A 21,070-nucleotide genomic window follows, 5' to 3' on the forward strand; every position below is an offset into this window, starting at 1 on the left:
ATGATAACAATAATTATTATAATTAACATCCCTTCATGAATCCACTGCTAGATGAAGGCCCCCCCCCCCACACTGTCTCGGCCATGGGGGTAGTTTAACCATACTTCACCACGCTAAACACGTTGCCGTGGTGATGCCTGCTGCCACGGTTGCAGTGGTGGATGAGCAGAATGAACGAAAATAACTCAACACATTCGTCAAGAAGACTGTGGCCTTAAAATGAAACATAATACGTATATGGCTGATGTTTCGAGCAATGGCCCTTTTTCATAGCACACATTCTGGTCGGTGCAGGTCGGGTAAGATATTGGCATTCGAAATGTTTTGCTACGGAAGGATGCTGCGTCTAAGCTGGACCCAAAGAGTGACCAACGTAGACGTGAGAAAGAAGTTGTGCATGGAAGAAGGCAACCTGATGATGCAGGCGGGGATGAGAAGGAAACTGGCAACGACAGTAAAATTAAAAGTGTGTTGTTGGGAAAAATGTAAGGAACTGGAAAGAGAGGAAGACCTCAGAGAATGGCTTGACGACGACGTAAGACATTGGTGCGATACTACTTGAGCATATTGGCACAAGACAGAGGAAAGTGAAAACAAATGACGAAATATGCAGTGGACACGTAGGGGGCTATCTGCGCATGGACCGTGATGATGATGATGCAGGTTGGTGAAGGGTGGGTGAGGGACCTAGGACTGATTCGGAGATCACTTTCCACTGAGGTTTTCCTTGGCCGGGAATAAAATGCAATTGACCAGTTTAATGGCATTGTACGCTAACCACTTTGTGACCACTCCACCCCACAGCACGTTTAACTCCCAATTCCTTGATGATTAAATAAAAAAAAACTCAAATTGTCAGTTTGTATAACTTGATATGAAAACACTTATCGTGATACTCTCAGTCCATTACAGTCGGAGTAATAACGATGCGTGCAGCCAAGGAATGGAGCACGTCCCAGGCAGAGTCGCGACCACCAAGGAAATGGAGTGATGAAATCAGTTCGTGTGCAGGCGGATTGTTATAACATCGAAGGATTGCGTTGGATGGTGGTAGCTTGGAGAGGCCTTGACTCAGCAGCGGATTGACCATGGCTGACGATGATAGGATGTTTAGATAAAACAAATTTTACACAAGGGTCAAACCCATGTGCCTTGTTAGCACATACCACGGAAGCACATTTTTTACGCATAATTACCAACGGTAAACACACAAGCAGAATCACTTCCAGGGATAGCCCCGTTTAAAGTATAATTTGCCAAACACATTTGCTTATTGCAGCGGAAGAGTGTAGTATACGGAACCGCGCAGAGATGAACAGAGGAGATAATGCGTGAAGAACAGGATGAGGATGAATGAGAAAATGAAAGAAGAGGGTTTTTAGGAGGAGACGGGAGGATGGAGATGCAACCATGCACCTCTGATTAGCACGCTTGGCTGCCGCTTAAGCGTACTAAGCGTTTGCATTTTGTCCGGTACGCTTTGCCCACTGCAGACCGTCCGTTTAGCATCAAATGAAGCTTCGAGAGAGGTCGCAGGATGCCGCAACAGGATCAGTCATCGTGTGTGTGTGTGAACAGTCACTACAGCTGTTTGACTAAAATAAGAACACGTGTTAATTATCGGGCCTGCTGGCACGGCTGTGAACGGCTCCCGGCTCGCGACTCGCAATGGGAAGTGTTCCGAGATCAAATCGTGACTGGTGGCTGAGTCGGCCTCACCATCGCTCGCGTGCCTGTGGAATGAGCACCGCTTTGCGGGAAAGACAACAGTGATTATCCTCGCGGGGGAACAAAAACTCGCCGCGGAAATGTGGAATTTCCATCGCTGTCCTCACGGCTGGAAACGGACACTGGGCAACGCCTCTCTGTATGTCCGACCATCTGAGCAGGAAATCACGGTGACTTTGATAAGAATGTGTACGGGAGACTGAGCCTCTATGAGTGGGGAGATCAGCCCCCCCCCCTCCACAACAGCACCCCCCATAACAGCCCCCCCTCTACAACCGTAGGCGGCCCTACAGACACAATGCTGCATGCAGTGAGAGACCGAAACAACAACAGAAAGAGAATTGGACTTGTAGAGTGGGGGAAAATAAGCGGTGAAGGAATGAGTGAGTGAGCGGAGATAAAGAATACGTTTGTGTTTGTTTGTATAAAAGGACTGACACTGTTTAACCCTGGGGCATCAACTTCTCCGGTCATGTGTCTACGTTTGTTTTTGCTGGGGAGGGGAATTATAGATGCATAAATTAAATTGTGTTTGTACAGAAATCAGCGTGAGGCTGCTAAACATGCAAGCAAAGCAGCATGGGAGCAGAAAAACTCTCAAAGTCTAAAACTTGAGCCCTTATGTGCACAATGTCTCGTGTAAACACTCCTAAACGGCTATGTGTACCATTCATTACGTGACAAACAGCCAAAGGGGGCTCAACTGGTGCCCACATTTAAAAAATCTAAAACGAAGAAAAAAACGTTTATTTTAAATCGGTTCTTATTTATCAAACACCTGCGCCCGCATTTTTAGCTGTGCATTATTGCGATAATGAAAGTCATCTGTCCCGTTTAAATGGTTTGTTTAAAGTTACCAAAAGGGTAATTTTAAATAAGGTCAGCTTGGAGTTAAACACGTGCTATTGCAAGGAGAATGTTTTAATTCGGAGGACGTTAGCTCATACGTTAAACATGCCAAGTTCAAAATACACATCAGCGTTGCTTATTGAATATATGCACTTTTCTTAACAAATAAAATAAAACACGCAGCACCAAATGTATATATTTTTTTTTACAAAATTTACTGCAATTACGTTTTTACAATCGCTGCAGTTTTGAAGGAAGATTCCACTTTTTCAAAAAGTACATTCAAATTTCTTATTGCCAAATACTTATTTTTCAGGGGGGCAAGAGACTGTGCCTTTTTAAATCCTTTATATTAAGTTCACTTGCTTGCTTGCTTGCGTGCTTACGACCGTGCAAATCTTTCGGTCGTTTTATAACCCACTTCCCGTGATCCAATCGAGCTGACATTTTGCACAGACTCGTTGTGCGTGACAATTTATTTTCGTGAAAAAAAATTCTAAAATTTTCCACTTTTTAGGAAAACATTTTTTTCATATTTAATTTAAAATACCAATGTGATCAAAATGAAACTCTTACTCAAGAAAAACAGAAATGAATAATAAAATAAAACCGATGCCACGCATATAAAGGATTTATAGTGAAAAACTTTGTTTTTACGGGTTAATTTTTTATCAGGCCAAACGGAGGACAATTAAGCATGCATTGGGAATTCGTTAATTTGTGTGATAATTGCTGAGAAACGCCTTGGGGATCTCTCTCTTCCCCTCCACCTCCCGCCCGCTTTCCCCAAGAGATCTTAAAAGTCTGTCTGGCGTGGCTGCTTTGCTTGGGTTCACAGATGGGCCTCTCCCATCTCAGCGCTTACCCCCTGCCGCCACCATCACAACCGACGCTGCCCATCCACCACTAACTTTGTGTGCACCAATCCCAAACCCTCTTCCTTCCCTTAGCCACCTGGCAAGGGGTCAGGGGGAAATTATCTTCAGAAAAAAAAAGTCAAGAATGGCGTGCCACTGCGACCACATTTTCATGAACACCTTTTGAGAAAACTCTTCGCAACTGCTCCACTCAGCAAACCAACCCAGCAAGCCACTCACCAATCCAGCCACCCACTCCATCAGCTACTGCTCACCTTTCCACCAACCCAATGAGCCACCCACTCGTCAACCCAGCCAACAACCACCCACCCAACTTCCCCAGCCAGCCACCAACGCTGCCACCAACTAGTCAACCCAGCCACCCACTCACCAACCCAGAAACTTCCTGTGCCCAGGGTGAAAGAAAGAAAATAAAGCCTCTGATAATCCTATTTTCCCAGTCCCAGTTGTCCTGCATTAGTTTAATCCTCTTGGTTGGCCTTTTAGAGCAAAATGTGGCCTGTTTTTTTTTACTTTGGGAAGGGCCGTCTAGCCATACCTTCACAACAGGGCCTTCTGGGAAACATAACTTAGAGGGAGATGTGTTGTATCATTAGGAAGGGCTGTCTTTGACACATCTTTTGGAAAGGTCCTTCTGAGTCGCACTTTAACAAGGGGCCTGTTTGGTATTACTTTAAGAAAGGGCTTTCTGGTGGCCAACTGCTGAAGGGTTTATGAGCTACATATTTAAAAAATATACTTTTTACCTCCAGATTTCGAAAAAATATATTTTTAGCAGCCAGATTTCCCCTCTTCAATCGGCAAAGTGTACCCCCTCTACTCAAATTGGTGTGGGGTGGTGTCCACCTCTGTTGTTATTGACCCTGAGCCAGTGATGGAAATTCCACATGCCTATGGTAGAGGGGATACACTTGGCCGATTGATTAAAGGGGAAATGTGGCTGTTATCGTAAACAACTGAGTGGACAATCATGGCAATTTGTCGGGGCCCGAGACATTGCGGACATTTCTTTGACAAATGGCAGTTTTTTACATGTTTTTCGAAAACCTTCCTGTTACCAATTTTACGGTTAAATTGTATTTTTATACCCTGGTCAGACTAACATTTGACATTTATCTGGCAAATAAAAAAAAATCCTTAGAGGCATGTTGAAACTGTACATAATTTAATTGAGCTGCAACGGTGAGGGGTTTACATTTTAATTCTCTACACTGATAATATTTGTACAGCATGATCTCTACACACACAACCCTGGCATGTGCCTTAAAAAAAATACACAGGGTAAATTTTAAACACGTGCCTCAACATATTCTTTTAAGCATCTCCCCCACTAAAGCTGTACGTAACTATAAAGTACGGCCCTTCCATGTTTACTCACCGCAGAGACATCTGCTGTTGATAGAAGGTTTTTATTGCAGTATTTTTTTTCTTCGCGTTGCTTCAGATCATCCTCACGGCCATCGAGCAGAGAACCCGTGGCGCAAGTGTTCCCCCTTGTTCCGTCTGTTCAGGGGCGTCGTGGTGGCGAGATGTTAACTCCCTCGCCTGGTATACAGGAGGTCGCAGTTTGGATCCCGACGTCTCTCTCCCCGTGGTCGCGTGGATTTTATCTCCAGATCCTCCGGTTTTTCCCTCCACATTTTAGAAACGTGCGTTTAGAGTATTCGGCCGCTGTAAATGTCCACGTGATAAGCCACTGCGTTGAGCTATCATTTGTGGCCAGGTCACTTCTGAAGAAGAGCTACTTAGCTGAGTGGACCTTACCTGCTAAAAAAAAAAATTTGCAGTGGGCACCGCTGTGTCGTTGCTCGTCCTGTGTTGGTATCGCGACGATTCCGACGACGCACGGCATCCCTCCCCGTGAGCCAACGGGAACATCTTTTTGTAAATTAATGGGAGAATTTCTGAGCGGTCAGTTATCGCGAGCATTGTCGCAATGTTTAGCAAGGGGTCCGACCACCTAAAACAGTTTAACACGTAGGCTTTCGCGACCAATATCATCCATAATACAGGTTTTTTTGTGTTAAATCGCGTAAATGTATAAATGTGTCGTTAAACCCGCCACCACCCGACACAGCCAATTAGTAAGGTTTGTCACGTAAACAGAACATTCCAATTCGTTACTAGTACAGAACACTGACTGTCGCCTGATGAAGCTAGTTGTAATTACTGCCGAAACGTCGTACTCAGATTGTAAATGTTGTGCCTTGGCTCTCCAACACACCGGTGTGCTGTACTAGTGACGAATTGGCACGTTCTCTTCACGTGACAACCCTTACTAGTTGGCTGTGTCGGGTGGTGGCAGGTTTAACGACACTTTTATATATATATATTTTTTAAGCGCACGCAGTATTGTGCTCCTGTCCGTACACAGACAAACCTTGCCTACCACCTCCTGGGCATGGTATTATTTAAACGCCAATTGAATGCGAATTCTGTGACAGTTACACTATTTCCAACAAGGCGTTTTTACCATGACCGCAGGCGCGGAGCTATTATTTTCCACCGCTCTTGTCAGGTTAACACACGCGCGGAGCCGAGAGCAATGAAGTATAGGTTCCCTACGCTGGGTGGCTAACTGTTCCATGCATTACACGTCAGCGCAGAAGGCCCAGGAGGGGAAATTCCATGCAAAGGACGCAGATTCACCCCGTGCGGCTACGTTTAAGTGATTCTGATCGACGGCACAACTCACGATCCTGAACATCGTTGCCATGGCGTGTACCGTACGTTGTTTTTTTTTAGGATTGCGACTGTGCGGAGGGTAGTGCGAGCCCAAGGTGGGGCTTTGAGCCATCGCCGCGTCTTTACTTTGCCGTGACGCAACAGGCGCTTTCGGCCATGAAGAATCGGAAAGAGAATCGTGGGCAACAAGTGCATGATCCCCACGCATCTCTGGCTGGGAATAACTTTTCATCATCATCATCGTCCGTGAGTCGTGATCAGTCCGCTGCTGCATGAAGGCCTCCCTAAGCCGTCACAATCCATCGTGGTCCTACGATGCAATAATTACCCAAGCATCCGCACACGAGCTAATTACATCGCTCAAACCCCTTTTCTGCCCGTTAATAATATAAACAAACGCACATCCATACGAATTTTCACCACCATAAGCGTTATCACCCGCACTATTGTCATCACCGCCTGTATTGGCGTCACCCCCGCCAGCATCATCAGTATCATCACCATCGCGTGCAGCACAAGCGTCACGAACGGGGACAGACACCCGGCCAAGTGGTGCGGTGGAGATGTACAAATATTAGCAGCCATCTGTATCACCGTACACAAGTGACAGCGTATATATATTTCTGCCCGATGACCGATCGTTTATCTGTGTGCTGCACACCGGGGGGAATCCGCTAAAGCACAAACCACACAACTTCCTTCCAGCTCCGCCCAGCGTTCTTCTGCTCGTTTGTGACAATCTTGGATCATTGTCCTAAAGGGACCCTGCGCACGGCACTGACGCAGAGGGAGGGATCGCGAGAGCGAGCGCAGACGTCCTTAGTGGAAACCGCGCTGCGTAAACAGATGCTAAGCGGTGCGTTTAACAACGCCGGGGTAGTGGTGGTGGTGGTGGATCGGCGCTGGCCGAGTGCCGCCGCCGCCATTCTCGGGGGCTAATGGAGCGTGGCCGGAAATACGAGCATGTCAACAACGCCACGGCGACGCTACGATGAGGACGGCCACGGCCAGGCCCTCCTCGTTTGGTTGCCGCGGTGACGAGGTGTTAACTACCTCGCCTGGTAACACGGGAGGTCGTGGGTTCGATCCCGACCCTGACGCCAGTATATGTGGCGTTGGCATGTCTCTCTCCCCGTGGTCGTGTGGATTTTTTTCCGGGCCCTCTAGAATAGCCCTGACAGAACCAGATGGACAAAGACAAAGATCTCCCGTATAGCCTTAACAGACTGTTGGGGCAAGTGCTGTTGGGGCCGAGGTGGCGAAATGTTAACTACCTCGTCTCGTATACAGGAGGTTGTGGGTTCGATCCCGATCCTGACCCCAACGCCTGTATAGTTGGAGTTGTTTGCATGTTTTTTCCGTGGTCGCGTGGAATTTTCTCCGGGTCCTTAAGTTTTTTTCCCTCCGCAACATTTAGAAACATGCTTTTTAAAGTATTTGGCTGCTGTAAATTTCCACGTAATGATAAGCCACTTCGTTGAGATTATTTGTGGCCAGGTCGCTTCTGAAGAAGAGCTACATAGCTCAGTGGGTTTTACCTGGTAAAATAAAACATTGTTTAGTTTCGTTTTTTAGTTTGCGCTGCGGCTTCATCTCCTCAGCCACATGGCCCCTAACTCCAACACCTGCCCCCACCAGCCCGAGCCCCCCCCCCCCAACACCCCTTGTCCTTGAATGTGCCATGCTGGCATATTCCTCCGTAAACTCTTGTGAGAGCTTTGAGCCGGGCAGCAATTCAACCTTTAAACGTTAAACGCCGACACTTTTCAATTTCCACGGCACCATAACGATGAGCACCTTCAACGTTGGCAGCCATTGTCCCCCCCCCCCGCCACTGCTTGCAATCTGAACATTACTTTTTACAATGTATTCTTGAAGGGGGCTGGCAGTGTTTATAATCACGAGGGCTCTGGGCAAGCAGCTCCGCGCAGTGTGCAATGAGTTCTGGGTCAGCTTGGCCCCCTCGTTAACGTCATAAATACCCTCGGCGTGGTTCACGGCATTTGTCCGTCATGCCGTCATTCTCGCCGTAGCAATCAAAGTATGTCACGTGTCGCGCTGAAGATGCAGCCACTCTTTGGGACTAAAAATTACATTTGCTCGTGTTTGGCATTAGTCCCACCTTCCAACGCTCAATTTAAAGGATAATGTAAAAACGTCAATGTTACTTTGTTGCATGATATATACAGCAATTATATATATAGAACAAGTACATAATACAGTCCACTGCTGGATGAGGGATTTCTCCATGCCGTGCGGGTCATGGGGATTATTTGACCGTGACGTTACAGCGCTGGTCATCGCGGGGTGGTGTAGGCAGGTAGCACAGACATTGGAGCATAGTACAGTACAACAATGATTTGTTTCATGCACTGCCTTCTGCTGACAACGTAGCCTCCGTAGCAGCCTATAGCAATCTGTTCATGCACGGTGGTCGCCCATTCAAGCACAATCCAGGTTCAAATATACCTGCTTAGCTTCCGAGATCTGATTTTTTGGCCGGGCGTATTGCAGGCCATTTGTCCATTCGGCGTGATCGTGGCAGAGAGTACATAATTATAAAGTAAATGACAGATTCCTTCCTAATGCGGTAGTAATTACTTTAGAGCCTCCGTACAATTAATCTATGCCCTAAATCTCCAAGTCCTACACCTTAAGCATTCTCAGGCGATGCGAATGATGTATCTTTATTACCGATTAATGCTGAGAAGCGTGGCCAAACGCACATCACAATATGACACGAATGTATATAACATGTGCTGAATTGATGTAAGTTTTTTTCGTTTAAATATTCACCATATGTTGGGTCTTTGTCGTGCATTTCCAGCGAAACTCGCGAGAGACAATTGTATTAGAGCAGTGCTTTCCTGTGCCAAAGTAATCACTGCCTATTTTAATGCTTGTTTTAAGTTGGACAAGCTTCCAAAATCAATCTTTGCATTTGAATCCCGGCCATGTTCATTGCAGCTCCTGCTCTTGTTGTTGGGCGAACTCTGCGGTAAAAATGTAGACAAATTCTTCGAAGCCAAAGTGTCACGGAGACAGAAGTGACTTTTGGGTTGTTGTTGTTGTTATATTCTTCTTCTTCTATACAAGGCAAAAGAGTGCTGCAACTCATGGCAGACGAGCACGAGTTGATGTTACAGACTCTCAAACTTGGAGGTTGTTGAGAGATTTCGGGAGATGGCTGAGGAAACAATCAGACGGTGCTTCGAATTTGCATATCGTAACCAGGGGGTTGTGAAGCCATCCATTAAAAACAATAATGGCAAGGAAAAGTGCGCGCGCGCACGCGCGCACCCGCGCAAGCACGCGTACACAAACCCAGCCGATTCACTGCAGCCGTGAAATTGGGTAGAGTTGGAATAACAGCACGGAGCTTTGGCAGCTTACTCGGGTTTCCACTAATGGGAGCCAGATGACCGCACTAGGACCCACTAGGGGGCTTCTCCCTACCGGAGAGCTGTCCTCTGTGTGTGTCTGAATAAGCTTGGCCAATGCACAAACTATCGAGCACAGAGAAACAAAAAAAACGAGGGGGATTGGAGTTGGGCCGGGGTAATCGGAGCGAACCGATCGGCGCTAATGGCCGAGCGCATGACACGGACGCAAAGAAAAAGAGTCGTCGTCGTCATCGTCGTCATTATCGTCATCATCGTCGTCATCGTCAGCAGCCATGATCTATCCACTGCTGGACGAAGGCCTCCCCGAGCTGTCGGCTGTACGACGCGACAACCGAAAGATGAGTGTGGAAGAATTTAATTTTCCAACACAATAGCTCGGCTGGTGATAACAATGCAAGTCGATGATTTTTACAGCCCTTCGTCAATCAGCCGCTGGATGAAGGCCTGGCCATGACATGTCGGTCGTGCAGGTTTGTTTCACTATACTTCACCATGCTGGTCAATGCGGGTTGATGGGCGAGGTGGCAGGAGGGGTGGTCAGGACTAGATTTGATATCGCTCGCCACTGAAGTTAACCTTGGCTAGGAATTTAACTCAGGTGGCCAGTTCACCATGCAGCGCACGCACGAACTACTGTGCCGCTGCTCCAGTAAAATCATTTGATGAGCTGATCAAGATTGGCCACGGAAAAATCAAAAAGAGGGATGAACAGCTATATCGTGCAGTTTTTTCAAACTATATTACAAGACGTCTCTTTTTGCAAATTTGTTCAGTAGGGTCATCTCCTAGGCAAACATCATTAATCTGGACCAAGGGCCATGGGTTTCATCCCCAGTGAAAGCAGCTCAAGCCTCGGGCGAGTTTCTTTGTTTGAATGAATTGCCACCCACTGAGAAGTCGGATGCAGTCGGCGTTGACTCAGCCAGTGGGCACGCTCGCTGGGGGTAAAGTACGGATACCTACAACTCTGTATGAGCAGGGCCCCCCCCGCAGTAGGGAGTGCTCTTGCCAATTGTTTAACAAAGCCTGATTCTGCCGATGAATCCCACAAGGTCGATACCGATCCAGTGCTCGCTCGCTCGCTTGCTTACAAAAAACGGTGCCGGATAATATTTCTAGGCAATCCAATTGGCCGTTGGACCAAAACAAATTGGTTGACTGAATACCAATGGCGCGTTACAGGGACCTCCTCTGCTTGGCACGGCACCACTTCAGGGACACAGTCCGTTATCTCCGTCCTTACCCCGGGGCTTATCTTCCGCCCTTTAAAAAAGCACAAAAGCGTGCGAGACAGTTCCGCACGACTCAAGCCTGTGCACAAACACAGGCAGCGGGACGTGAGCTGCCGCCGTACCGGACTGGGGTCACGACACCGTCACTAATATGTAACAAGCTCCATTGTGCTGCTCCCCACCAAGGGCCGTCGTCGTCGTCGTCGTCCCAGCGTTTACCAACTGGAGATCCCAATCCTCCTTTGGGCATTTCCAGTCTTTTCGGACAACAAGTGGGGGGGGGGGGCGGGGGGGGGGCACTTTGACGTGAGGGAGAATACAGTGGGAAGGAAAGAGCGAGGGCAGAAGGTCCCAGAGGGCCGCCCGCCCGCCCTCTAGTGAAGGCGTTTTTTTTTATAACTCACTTCTGTTCACAGTTTTTTGTTTCTTTCGAATTTCAGCTCAAAGTGCTTTTATTATCGCCGGCTTCGCTGTCCAGTCACAATGGGCCACCCACGTGCCCTGCTGGGCTGTTTCACTCCCAACGTGGCCCACGTTCTGTTGTGCCCCCTTTGTCACGTGCCCCCCCCAGCCCCCCCCTCCCTCCTCAACCCCCCCCCCACCCCTTCTGCAGTTTGCCGCAAATCTCGCCCAGATTCTGATCGATATTGAAACAGGCCGATAGTGACTTTAGCATAAGGATAGATTCATGTATGAGATGTAATAATATCTTCATTCTGCTCACTGGAAATGGCAATTGATCTATATATATACAATGCAGTAGTTGGGGTGCTGTGATCCAAAGCCGTCAAACTGAGTGAGATTCCTGGCTATGGCTAAGTGATATCTGAGCCCCCCTTCACCAACCCTCACTGACCAGCATGGCAATGTATGGTCAAACAACCCCCTTCATTGTCAGTGTCGGGAGGCATTCATCCTTTAGTGGACTAACAAAGGTCCATGCGGTCCATTGTTATTATTTAGTATAATATTTAACTGTCACAAGAGCTACCACTCGCATCCATTCCTCGCGTAGTACGATTCCATCTTGTTTGTCTCTTGCTCTTACTCTGTCGTCTCTTACTTCGTTGTCTTAGAGTCGCTCACGGGAATCGATGCTCAGTTCAGTCCCTCTCGCCAAAGAGGCAACTGTTTAACCCCCGGCCTTCGAGCAGACACACACAGCTGATCAGAGTTACATTCAATCCCTCCGCGCAATCGCTCGCACTGCAGCGGCGATTAACGACGCTTAATCGCTCTCGTTAGGGACTCATTAAGTTGCCGACTCGGCGAAAGTTAATTAGAGTTCACCGCCCGTACCTATCTTGGTGTCAACGGTTTCCCCCGTATATTGTCTCCTTCACACAGAGTCGCCATCTCCATTGAGAGACTCCACGTGACACATTGGACGAGTTGAACAACTCTTCGCTATCGAATACCCAGAGCGTGGACGAGTCACATGACTCCCGCTTTTGCCTCGATAGTTTCTGTCAATTGGCGTTGACCGAAAATTCAACCGGCGGCCAGAATTCTCCGGGGCAGATTCTTCGTCGTGGGTTTCGCCTGAATTCCCTCGCCCTAACCCCTCCTCCTGTCGGAACTGTAGCCGAGCATCAATAACGCCACCAAGCACGTTATACATGTAAATTGTTGTCGGCGGTCGCCACAATTACCCTTTTTAGATTTCGTTTAACATTCGACAATCGGCGTTTATTTTTGTCGGAAAGCCGGTCGTGACGTTTGACTTGCCCAAGTATTTCTGCAAGTCGACTCGGTTCAATTGCGGGAACCGCCACTGTTCCGGGCAACTCCAATTGTCCTTCAAATGCAACTCGGACCAACTCGCGCAAGCCGACTCGAGTCAACTGACCTACGGAAACCGTACACATTCGGTAGTCGACTTCGGGGGGGACGGGGGGGGCGTAATGTCACATCTGGATCGGGAAACCCGACACTCTCTTTGGATTCGTAATGCACACGGGGGGGTGTGGGGGTGTGGGGGTGTTGGGGGAACTGGGGTCACCCCCATTTCGCTACCGATCTGGGCCCGCAAATCGCTGCGCGTAGATCACGCTGCATTGTCGCGGTGAAAGTGGTTTTTACAGCCCCGTCGGTTTAACCATTGGCGCTGTAAACGCACGCACCGCCGCCGCCGTTGGGAAGCCCGGCAGTCGTCGTCAGCGGTGGTGGGAGAGTGTCGGGGTGGTTGGGGTGGGTGGGGGGAGGTGGCCGATTGTGTGTCACGGACGCGGAGAAGGCGTTGTACATTAACTTGTTCACAACGAGCCATCATCGCGGAGACCGTGCGGTGACCCCGGGGTCAGCGAGGACGCCGCCGCGCGTAGCGCCCACCACCACCACCACGGTGAAGCGCTCCCCTTTCACGGCTCCTTGCCCCTCCCCACCCTCCTCCCCCCCATCATTAACACGTCGCTCATTCCGGGCGGGGCGGTGGGGGGGGCTATAGGGGGGTCGAACGGACCGCCGCTATCTTGTGCGCGAACGCGACGTGCGCGCGCGTCGACGAGACGACGCAGACGCCGATTGGAAGTCGTCAAGGGACGTAACGCGGGGGGGCGGGGGGGGCGAGCGAGGCAACCAGAAGAGACGTTGACCCTTTTTGGAATAAATAAAATAAAAAATATTGGGGGCGTTTGGCCAAATGGGCAGTGTGTGTGCTGTGTGTGTACTGTGTGTGCGTGTGCTGTGTGTGTGCGCGCGTGTGTGCTGTGTGTGTGTGCTGTGTGCGTGTGCTGTGTGTGTGCTGTGTGTGTGTGTGCTGTGTGTGTGTGCTGTGTGTGAAATGTCACAAAAGACAGCAATTCAGCGGATTTTGGCTGGCCGCTGAACAAAAGACGGTCGCCACATGGCGCGCTTTCAGATGCGCTTCTGCGTCCGTCTGGAACGCTCTTCCTTCCGATATGAGGAAGCCACTGGAGCTATGCACTTATAAATCTCGATTGAAAACTCATTCCTTTAGAACTGCTTTTTGTGTTCAGTTTGTTGCCCTTCCCCCGCACCTCCGATTAGCACGGCTGACTACGTACGGTGCAATAGAAGTTCAACATGCATACATACGTACAATTTGGCATCAAGATCTCAGGCTTGCATTTTAAAAAAAACGCGCTGGGGTGCGTAGCAGCAGCGAGGGAAGAGATGTTTAAGTGCTCGGAAACATAGCGTGCTCGTAAACCGGTACGCAAACAGACGTTAAAACGTTTATTCGTGTTTTATTTCCAGAGTAACGCGTTACGGTGCTGATAACGAGAGATTAACTACGATTTATATTGGTGCTCGAGTGGGTGTACACGCTCGTGCACACTTCGCGTACAGTAGTTTATCAAACAAACTATTAACTCTTTTCTAAACAAAGACGAGTTTGGAAAGCTCTGAAATAAACCTTATATATAACAAGATATGGTATGCGAGTCGCAGGGAGTGTGCGTTACACGAACAGTTAATCTTCTCAACACCGGCATGAAAACAAAACTGTTTGAAATAATCATAAAATAAATCTTGTCGCCGGCGAAAACTCTCAGGTTTTAGCAATCGGCAGTTCTACACACGCCACCATCCGGGGGAATTACCTACGACGTGTGCAGCCTGTGCTGTAAAGTGCGTGTTTAAAGGCCACGCGAAATCATCCTCTCGGCCGTAAGCCACACAAGTGCCGTCGTTATTACTCAGAGTCTAAAATATCCCCGCGCCCTGTAACTTGTAGGTGCGACGATTACATAACCGCACCTATTAGCTTGTTGTAGGGGGACACAACTGGGAAAGGCAAACAGGAATTTGTATACATCGGGCAGTTGTTGAAGGTGGCGTTGGATCAAAATGGTAAAAAAAAAACGGAGCGGCTGCCAAAGGAGGCAACGCAGCTGACTTCACAACGACTGTGGAGACGGAGGGGATGAAGATCAACTCGTGCGTGAGTGTCAGATGGATTGTGGCATCGTGGGGACCACGAATATTGTGTTGACCGTGTCGGGGAGGCCTTCATCCATAAATGGATAGAACATGGATGATGATGATGATGATGATAATGATAAAAGTATGAAAAGTTAAATTCAAAGAGTTTATCTGCACAAATGAACACGGGGTCACATTAACTTCTTACTGGTGGCCCTGAAACAGTGGTGTTAATGACACATTCCTATGGTTGGAGCCAGTCTTTCCCGAGGAAAACCCCTGTGGACTTCCCACAGAGAGGGATTCATTGACTCCAGTCCGGGTGTGAAGCTTTAATTGCGAGTCAAATGCTCTAACCAAATACCACCCCGTCAGATTATGAAGATAGAATCTGTGAATCTGCGTTTTCTTCTGCCGCTATGTACGTACAGAACTATTTCTCAACTCGAGAACGACTGCATTACATATATATGAATATATCCGTGGTCGGTTTTTGTTACTTTGGTTTTGGGCGAGCGGTCTGCGTTGGACTGGAGCCGGGGGCCCACTGAACTCGATGCCCTTTGAGAGGAGCCCCGTCCCTTCTCGGCATTCTGGGAGACGAAGCTGCGCTGAGACCCCCCCCCCCCTCTCAGGTTTAGCGCTGGATCCTTGGCAGCGCCTCATTACCTTGACATTGAGAGTTAGACCAAGTCACGCGGCCAATGTGTCTTTAAAATGTGATTATGGTTTTACTCCCATTGTATTTATTCCAGGAATTTCTGCAGTACACATATATATACATAAGCATCTGGGCAAAAGCCATTCATAATACTGTAATTTCTAATGGGAAAAAAAAGTTTGCCTCCAAAAATATAATTTGCGTTCCAAGGCCCGTTTAGATTTTCCGCAAGTTTATTGGGTTTGGACTAAATTTAACCATCGTGTCGCCTGTTTTATTTCCAAGGTGTCATTTACAACTTAATTCACGGAACTCTTTGTTCTATTCCAATGAGCCTTCCCATCGGCAAAATCTCGCAGATAGTTGCGAACGAAATGGAGTGAAACGTGAATGGCAAAACATTAAACGGTTTAGGGGAAATTGCATTTTAAAAGATAAAAACGTACGTTACTCCTTTTTTTTCCTGAACATTTTAACGGCTCGACAACTGCTCACACCTAACGGTTCAACGTTTTCAGAAATATGGCATGCGTGCACGTCACGATATAAAATAAACACTTGTCTGCATTACGGAACACTCACTCCATAAAATTCACTAATATTTACGGGCAGATTTTGAGATTGGAACATGCGAGTTCGTTCGAGATGGGGAACAGAATGTTTATCACGCTGGTGCTTTTAAAGACCTTGTCGGAAGAAATGGAGCAAAGTTTGGAATCTCATTTTAAACACAACTTGCGCATGACAGATTTTAAATTACATAAACGCAAAGCTGTTTAGTTTTCAATGGAGAACAAACCGCTCGCATTACTTTAGTATCTTAAGCCTGCACTTTTGTTCCCATTATGTCCGTTCAAAAAGTGTTTGATTAAAAACTGATATGCGGGAGTTATGGCACGGCCTGCCATGGCTTAATGGTTAGCACACTGATACTTGCAATCCAGAAGTCATCCTTTGATCTCCCGGCACGGCAATGGCCACATTTCTTAACTCCCCCACACTTCTGTCCACCTAGCGGTCGTCATGATTTTATCACAGCTCATCCGCACGTTGTGCGTGGTGAGGTAAAGTGTGGGTACACCCACCTCTTCCTAGGCGTCTGCGCAGCGTGATAGAATAGGCCAAAATACCCTCTCGTTGGGGGGGGGGGGGGGGTCGAGAGCTCCCTTGGAGTGGGAAGCCCTTCTGCCAGCAGTGGCATGAGCCAGCAGTGGCATGAGCCAGCAATTGCAGGGCTGCGCCGGTAACTGTTATAGACAACTATGTATCTCCTATTAAGAAGGACCATTGCCCAAAACGTCGAAACACCACCTGCCATCTGTAGTTTGTTTCCTTTCAAGGCCACAGTTTTGTACGTATGTATGTTGAACTTCTTTCGCACCGTACGTAGCCAACCTTGCTAATCGGATGTATTGAATTGTTGTCATGTGTTTGTGCCTGTGCACCACCGCCATCGCAGCAGCAGCAGCCGCATCACCAAATAATTTGTTGCATTTTACGTTAATCACGCATAGACGCTCACCTTAAACGAGTGAACGTTTTCTGATTTCATGAGTTTCCGATGTGGCTACAATGTTTGGCTTGGAGGAAATCAATATCCTCTCCCCCTCCTTCCCTACCCAATATATTTGCCCCCCCCCCTTCCCCTCCCCTCTCTCTTTCTCATCGTCTCTCAGAACTAGCCAAGTCCACTCTCCGATAATTTCCAACAGTTATAAATGTCGGCTTAGCACAAATGTTGGTTACGCGTAACGACTTAACAAAAAAACTTTTTGCAGAAAATTAATTGAAACTTAACCAGCGGAAATGTTCCCGCTCAGCCTGAGAAATTAAATACCCTATACACTTTTTTTTATATATTTACGAAGCCCTTCATAGCATTTGCTACATATAGCATGTGTGTGTGTGTGTGCAAAAACGTCAAGTAATATTACGTTTTAAAAAGGATGTAAAAACATTTCAGGATGTGAACCATCTGGTTGGTTAAAAACTGTAGCAAATATGTCAATTAGATTTTATTTCTATACTGGAAGGGAATTTTGTGAGCAACGGAAATGGCTTAAGAGCACTCGCACAAGCAAGAAAGTCTTCTGTAGGTTGCAGTACTAAAACTATAAACGATTGAACAGATTTTTGTTAAATTATTTGACCAAGTAAAGGCCCACCGAGCTATGTAGCGACCTGGCCACAAATGACCGCTCAGCGAAGTGGCTTATCACGTGGAAATGTATCGCAGCCAAATACTCTAAACGCGTGATGTTGATTCTAAATGTGGGGGGGAAACCCGGACGACCCGGAGAAAAATCCCCACGACCACGGGGAGAGAGGAGATGCAAACTCCAAAATACAGACATCAGTTCTAGATTTGAAGCTTTCGTGACTGCAAGGATTCATACTCTTAGTTCTTTCGGTAAAGTCACGTAGGTAAAAAATGAAATTAAAATTAATAAAAATAAAACAATAAAAATCACGACGTTTCGGAGATAACACCTGATGACGGAGACTTGTGTTGCCTCCGAAACGTCGTGATTTTTATTGTTTTATTTTTATTAATTTTTATTTCATTTTTTACCTACGTGACTTTACCGAAATAACTAAGAGTAAAGACATCAGTGTCAGGATCGAACCCACGACCTCCTGTATGAAATCGTTTTCAGTTTAGTGTGCTTCTGAGTGGTCCACTTGCTATTGTAGGTTTGAGGCAAATTGTTGAAGAAGGCATTTGTAAAGTTTTCCTTAAAGCCCTGTACAGTAATTGCTTCGCTTTCATATCCCACACCCCCACGCCACCCCACCCTGCCCGCCCTTAACCCCTGAGGACATTTAGAAAGGAAAAGGAGGAAAGAGCTATGAAAGAAATGAATCGTTAATGAGGCATGGGATGGAAGTCCTACACTTCCCAAAAAAATATATGAAGCAGCCAGTAGGAGACGATTAAATAGGCAGGCTGTCAAGTTCACAAAGAGGTCTCAGCCGCAGCGGCAGCAAGCGGCATTGGCTACTTTAGCGGCGAAGTGCTCGTGCTTGTTTTGAATGAACGCAACACCAAATATCGGGCTGCGCGCGCGCACGGCGGTTCAACGTTGCCACGAACACAATCGCACGTGGTTTATTCACATTTTCTTGCATTTTCCTTTCGCTTCCCTTAATTCTCCTTAATCTTGTCGAGTATCTGGCTGTGTGTTTTTCTTTTACATAAACCAATGCAACAGTTGCCATTGCCGCAAGGAACGGAGGAGGGTGAGGAGGGGGGGGGGGCATCGCTGCCAATGCTGCAGATTCCACCGCCATCGCTCGCTTCGCTTTCGGTCGGATGTCGCAAATGAAATGGGAAGTCAAAACGATTGACGTCACCACAACCCACGTGTCTAGGTCTTAGCTCGAGACCCCCCCCCCTTCCCCCCCCTTCCCCCCCTTCAGCCACGGCGCCCAGCATGGGCACGATCTTGCCAGATAAATAATTTAAACTAAACTTTTTTTTTTATCCTACCAGGTAAAGGCCCACTTAGATATTGATCTCTTTTTCAGAAGCGAGCTGGCTACAAATGATAGCTCGGCGAAGTTGCTTATCGCGTGGAAATGTATATCAGCCAAATACTCTGAACGCGTGATGTCGATTCTAAATGTGGAGGGAAAATCCAGACGACCCGGAGATGAATCCCCGCGACCACGGGGAGAGAGAGAGATTGAGACATGCAAACTACAAATACACAGGCGTCAGGGTCGGGATCGAACTCATGACCTGTGTACCAGGCGAGGTAGTTGACATCTTGCCACCGTGGCACCCCAATCTCAGGAGCTCAGCAACGTGCCTCGGCCTGGATAGTGCGTGGGGCGGTCGACTACCGTGCACATGTAACGTATGTATGTTGAACTACTTTTGCACCGTACGTAACCAACCACGCTAATCGGAGGTGTCCGGGAAGGGCAACAAACTTAACAGGACAAACAGTTTCAAAAGAAAATGGGGTTTTCAGTCAAAATTTTAAAGTGCGTAGCTCCAGTGGCTTCCTAATATCAGAAGGAAGAGCGGTCCAGACGGCCGTAGAAGCGCATCTGAAAGCGCGCGATGCGGTTGACCATCTTAATCCGGGCTGCTGGATTGTGTCGTGGACAGCACAACAAATGTAATTGTCACAAAAACACCTTCTGTGCTGCACATGCACTTATTACTATTATTATCGCTACTGCTACGGCTACGTACGTGCTCATCTGTGATCCCTCCGCGCATTGTTTTCCGCAGCGATAAAGATGAAGATCAAGGAGGTGAAGCAGGCAGGTGGGGACAAACTGATCATGGCCCAGCAGAAGAAGAGGAAGGTGCTCAAGCCAGGCCCGCTGGCCAAGAAGGACCTCAAGAAGCTCGCGCTCCACATCAAGAACGGGGGCGGCTGCCCCTGCCAGCAGCTCGACAGCCTCGCCGGCAACTTCCTCATCATGGGGCGCAAGCTTGAGCAGCAGCTGCTGCTCACGGCCATCTACCGCCTGGACAAGAAGAACAGGGAGCTCAAGAACATCATCAAGAAGCTCAAGAACCACAAATGCCCGGCGTTCCACTCCACATTCTGACGCGGGCAGGGCGAGATGCGGGGTCGCCCCAAAAAGACGGGGTCCGGCGTTTCCGGCAAACGTCACGGCGGCGTGGCCCCCAAAGCGGACAATCAAATGTTGAAGACCGACAGCAAAGCGTCTCCCGAGTTTCCACGGTCCGTGTTGTACAACGCAGTTAGAAAATGCCGCGCGTCCTTTTTTAGGCTGAACGGAGAGAGGGGAGAGAGAGGGGAGAGAGAGAGAGGTGCGTTGGCACGGCTGCAGTCACCCGGAGTCACATTCATCCCTCGTAGAGACATTCCGGAAAGCTGCATTCGAAAAGGGTTCTCTAATTCGGTCACTTCTTAACTTTTTCTTCTCTCCCAAAATGTTGCCTTTTTTGAGTATGCAATACCCTGCTGCCTTACGACCTCCATATGTGAAGATCAATTAATGCAGTCTTGTTGTACCAGCAATCATGAAGCCAGATTGGAACAACTTTTTTTAAATAATAAACTGAGAGGAGATGTACTGCCAGCAGAGTTGCTGTGAAGCTATAGAAAAAAAAAATTATATTTTGTTGTATGTGACAGTTTTATAAGAGACAGTTTTTTTTGTGATTGTTATAATAAAGTTGCATGTCTATGAAAAAAAAGAAATGAGATACAGGATTACTCACAAAAGAGAGAAAAGTTGATAACAACAGCCGAGACAGATATTCCCTAAGATTGGAATTGAAAGCACAAAGCAACGAGTCTTATCTGCGGAAATTGTTGTCGGTGTCTGTAACTCCGAGGAAAGAAGATGAATCGGAAAGATAACGAGGAATGCGCGACAAGCAAGAGCGACATGAGATCCGAGCGCGCATCGCCGAGACGCACGCTCATCGCCGCCGCTGTGCCCGCGTTGCTCCATTTCATTTTGCTTTCGGCTTTTGCCAAAATAATGATCAATTTCTATTTCGCTGTGGGTTTCTTGAGATTTACTGTCCTCAAGGCAACAAAAAAATTCCACAATTGTTTCCGTATGTTTTTTATTTTATTTTTCTCTGGATATTGCTCTGTGGAGTTGAAAAGAAGGGTGGGATAGAGGGGGGTGGGGGGGGAGAGCGCAAAACAGAGAAAACATCACGAAGCAATCCAGCCTCTGGCATTCCCATTTCTTCGGTTGCATTGAGGCAGCTACTCATTCCCGCCACACGCGCGGCACCGCAAA

The 21,070-nt window shown here is 47.7% G+C and overlaps 1 protein-coding gene across 1 annotated transcript in view; it reads left to right on the forward strand.

Annotated features, from left to right (window-relative positions):
• SFRP5 (secreted frizzled related protein 5) overlaps nucleotides 1–20,602 on the forward strand; it is a 39,113-nt gene extending 18,511 nt beyond the window's left edge. The window contains exon 3 of the mRNA XM_078593184.1: nucleotides 19,569–20,602. Within this exon, the coding sequence (XP_078449310.1) occupies nucleotides 19,569–19,894 (326 nt within the window). The 3' untranslated portion in view covers nucleotides 19,895–20,602. The remainder of the gene's footprint in view (nucleotides 1–19,568) is intronic.
• Nucleotides 20,603–21,070: the final 468 nt, after the last annotated feature.

This window comes from Lampetra planeri, chromosome 4 (genome assembly GCF_965212315.1).
Source record: "Lampetra planeri chromosome 4, kcLamPlan1.2.h2, whole genome shotgun sequence".
NCBI classification, from domain to species: Eukaryota; Metazoa; Chordata; class Hyperoartia; order Petromyzontiformes; family Petromyzontidae; genus Lampetra; species Lampetra planeri.